General features: G+C 35.1%; 1 protein-coding gene across 2 annotated transcripts in view; it reads left to right on the plus strand.

Annotated features, from left to right (window-relative positions):
- The first annotated feature begins 1418 nt into the window (after window positions 1-1418).
- The window catches only part of LOC106943154 (sugar phosphate exchanger 2-like), a 13285-nt gene continuing 10618 nt past the window's right edge, over window positions 1419-4085 (plus strand). Inside the window, exons 1-3 of one of the 2 annotated variants that reach the window (XM_015026501.1) lie at window positions 1419-1778; window positions 2211-2284; window positions 2390-2468. In XM_015026501.1, coding sequence (XP_014881987.1) covers window positions 1667-1778; window positions 2211-2284; window positions 2390-2468 — 265 coding nt within the window. In that variant the 5' untranslated portion in view covers window positions 1419-1666. The remainder of the gene's footprint in view (window positions 1779-2210; window positions 2285-2389; window positions 2469-4085) is intronic. The other variant, XM_015026500.1, reaches the window with a different exon arrangement.

Genomic DNA, 4085 nt, shown 5'->3' on the forward strand with positions numbered 1-4085 from the left:
TCATACATAAACAGACTGAAACTGATTAGACTACTGTTTAAGGAGGGAACAGATTGCAGAAAAGAGTAAAAAGCTAAACTTTCTTTACAATCTTTGTCTCACTTGGTTTCATCCATAAGGTGTGCTAAGTATGGTCCAGTGCTGGACGGTGAATGTAACTCTGTATCTGTTCCATTTGTATGACATGTATGGCTTGTAACATTTGATCAACAGCCTGTTTTTATACTTAACCAAATCTCATTATTTCTTAAGGTAATTTACACTGAGGGGTTCTGGTCGGGTATTGAAACTGGTTAACGGGCCTGGTGGAGCACAGAGACAAAAATGAATAAACTCCAACATGACAATTGGCAGAGTTTGGCTACATTGAGGCTCAATGCAGGGAAAAATGATATCAGAAGCTGTCAGGCAGCAGGTAAAGCAGCGCACAACTACCAGCACTCACCTAGAAGAGCATGGGTTATTTGCTTAGCCTTTGTGATGGTCACAAAGCTAAGCAAATAACCCAAAAAATAATTTAAGTCAATGAGCTTGTGGTGTAAGACTCTGATTCTGCTCTCGCTGTTGGACCGCTGCTACTCGCTACTGGTAGTAATATTTCAAAGACGGAGCACCGCTCAGCCTCCACCAGACTGAATTGTCACACCAAACGTCTGCTTAAAGCTGCAGCATGTAACTTAAGCAAACAAACTAACAAAAAGATTTTACATATGTATTAAAACTTTCGCTATGTCCTAACATAAGACAGATAATTTCTGAAAAAAAATCAATCTCCTCTGCCTCCTCCCTCGGTCAGAAACAAACAATCAGAGCCAGTACAGAACAGCTAGCCATGCTGTCAGGAAGTTTTCATTCAGTAATTCAGGATTGTTTATTTTGATGCAACCTGCATTTGACTTTGAATGAATGTTTCCACTTTTTCTTGACATTATTTGATATTGGCTTACTGATAAATATTATTTTACTGATTTCAGGTTTTTCAGTTGTCCTTTTGACTGAATAGCTGTTGTATTGTAACTGCAAGTATTTTGGATGTATTATGTCTAAATTTGGTGAATTTATTGCCAGATCATTTTTCCATTTTTCCAGATCACATTGTAGCATTTATACCTAATACGAAAAGTTAACAGCCAATCCAGGTGATTGGCAATGATCGGACCTCATGGGTGATTGGAATCGGAATTGGCAGCAAAAAAGCTGATTGGAGCATCCCTAGTATTGATCACTTTTAATTACGTAATATTTATATTTATTGTGCATTTATGTCAAATTTGCTGTTTGACCAGAAAGCCGACTCACCTCACTTGCAAGCAAATCTCCTTAATTGTATAAATAAAGTTGATCGATTGGTTAAAGGCCATCATTTTCAAAAGGTACTTTTAATCTGATTAACAAGCCACAGCTTAATACATATTCTAATTTATCAAATATGACTGTAGAGTTTTGAAAACTTTATAATTTTTTACCCCTATTATTAAAAATACTGAGTTATGTGGAGAAAAAGAGTGAAACCTGATGGTAGAAATCAGTTTGTCTACAGGTATAAAATTCAGATCCAGATATCCAAAAGTGCAAATTTACCCTAAGCCATATTTGCTTAGGGGAAATTTGTTGATGGTATTTTGTATTAGTTTAATATTAGAAGTCCATATGTGATGTTGACCTTATGAAGGAGTGGGATGGTGGTCATTTCTATTTTATTTACACCTTCTGTTCATTTTGTTTCCAGCTCTTCGTCTATAATTACATTGGACAAAAGAGCCTCGGGATCACAATTGGTAAGAGGCATTTCATTCAGTTTTTTATATTATTTCGATACGAATTTTCAGACGGATATTTTATCTGCTTTACCTAAATAATATATACACAGACTTTAAACTTTTGATGTCAAAACAACTTTCCCCTGACCTGTGAAAGGTAATTAGCCAGCCTTATCTCAACTCTGATTGGTTTTTAAGGCTAAATAAACATAAAGCTTTCAGAATAAACACTTTTATGGCCAATGCAGCAAAACATGGCTTGAAATAAAATTTCTTCAGAAGCGGCAGCTGAGAGAAGCAGCATATTGTGCAATGTCACACTAGATAAGCTTGTTTGTTTTAACATCTATAAATGAAAAGAGGTCGATTAATGGAACATTTAGACACTTGATTTTTAAATATTTTGAGTTTAATGTATGAAAGAATTTAAATTAACATTTTCACGTATAGGTATGCTGCTGCTGTGTGGAGGCCTAGTGAACGGACCGTACGCCCTGATCACCACGGCTGTATCTGCTGACCTGGTAAGATCTCGAAACATCATAACATTAGATCCTATGCTTCCTCGTCTCATTTCTGTGCATTAGACTTTGAAGCCTGATAGACATAATATTTCTGTTTTATTGCAGGGAACACACGAAAGTCTGAGAGGAAACTCCAGAGCTTTATCAACTGTTACTGCAATCATTGACGGCACTGGATCAATAGGTATGCATTGTGAAAACCATGCATCCCCTCATCTGTTAATACAAACTTAGATTTTTCTAATGTAAGTAAAATTTTAATACATTTTTAGTAAGTTAATGGAAAAACAAAGTAATTTTATATGAACATATCACCTGTCCATGTCAGCTTTCCAAATGCAAACCACAAATGGTTACTTATCTTTCTCCTAAACTGACAATACAGTAAATATTTCCCTTTAATCCAAAGCTAAATTATTTTCTCATGACTGGGTGTAAATGGAAACAGGGATGGAGCTAGAGGGTGGCCATGTTCGCATGTAAATTCCAAAAGGTATAAATGCTTTTGGTAAAATCTAGGTTTGGACACTAAAACAAATTGGGTTTCCATATTTAAGAGTGGTGCCTCACAGCCGCCATCTTGTTTGACCTTCTATTCATTTGGATTTTGAATTTTTATCAACTCTTCAAGATTAAATTAATAATCTTCCCAGAATGAAGTCGTTCTTTTATGAGAGCTTGAACATACTCCCTCCACCCCCGCCTCCAAAAAATAAAATGAGGTATGCTCAGCATTTTATGAAGTTATAAAGTTGGTATCAGTTTCACAGATAATACTTCATACCTAATGGAAATGCTTCATCTTTTAATACATCGACATTAAATTATTATCAGCAGCAGGACTTTCAAATGATCGTGCAAAAAAATGTGTATTTCGAAGTAACACTTGAGCTGAGCGTCAAATCTTAATGTAACTAAACTGGAGGTTTTTTACTCGTAGTTTTAAGAAGTTTCTTCTTCTGCGATTAATTATGTAATTAAACAAAAATTATTGCAGCTTGGCAATAATATTCTAACAAAGTCACAGATGAGATTGAGATGAGATAAAAGCCACTTTTTAAAAATATTTATTTATTTTTAGAAAAGATAGCGAGAAAAAAAAATCTATTAAAATCGGATTTGGTACGAAAAAATCAGAGATTTTATTTTTAAGCCATACCGCGTGGTTTGTGTGGTAACACTTTATCTGACGGGGTGTGCATAAGACTGACATGACACTGTCATAAAGATGACATAACACCTGCCATGAACATTTATGACTGTTGTCATAAAGTGTCATTTGGTAAATAATAACATTTTTTATCCAAAGTTGACATTATTGAAAATGTCTTTGTTATGACAACCTGACATTAACCAAGAATCATCACCTGTCATAAATATATCATAATAGTTGTTAATTGTCAACATTTAAAATGTTATGTATCTTTGTGTGTTATGACATTACTATGTCACTTGTTATACATTTATTTAATTGATCCTAAAGTTTCACAGCAAGATGTCCACAAAGCACTTATGAACGTTACATTTAAAACATTATTTAAGACTGTTGTAAGTAGTGCAATACACCATCTCCACCAGTGAGAGGCAGCAGTGCATGAACAGGTGTGCAGTGTGTTGGTGAAGAAGAAATCTTCATTTTGTGGCCTCCCTTAAACAAGTTATAACGGTCAGACCTCCTGTTTAAAAAGAAGCCCAAGTGTGTCACCTAGGGTTGCCACCCGTCCCTTAAAATACGGAATTGTCCCGTATTTGGCTGTTAAATGTTGCGTCCCAGAATAAACTGGATTATTTTTGCTCTAAT

This window comes from Poecilia latipinna, unplaced genomic scaffold, assembly GCF_001443285.1.
Source record: "Poecilia latipinna isolate Pla-1442-1.1 unplaced genomic scaffold, P_latipinna-1.0 Scaffold4928, whole genome shotgun sequence".
Classification (NCBI taxonomy): domain Eukaryota; kingdom Metazoa; phylum Chordata; class Actinopteri; order Cyprinodontiformes; family Poeciliidae; genus Poecilia; species Poecilia latipinna.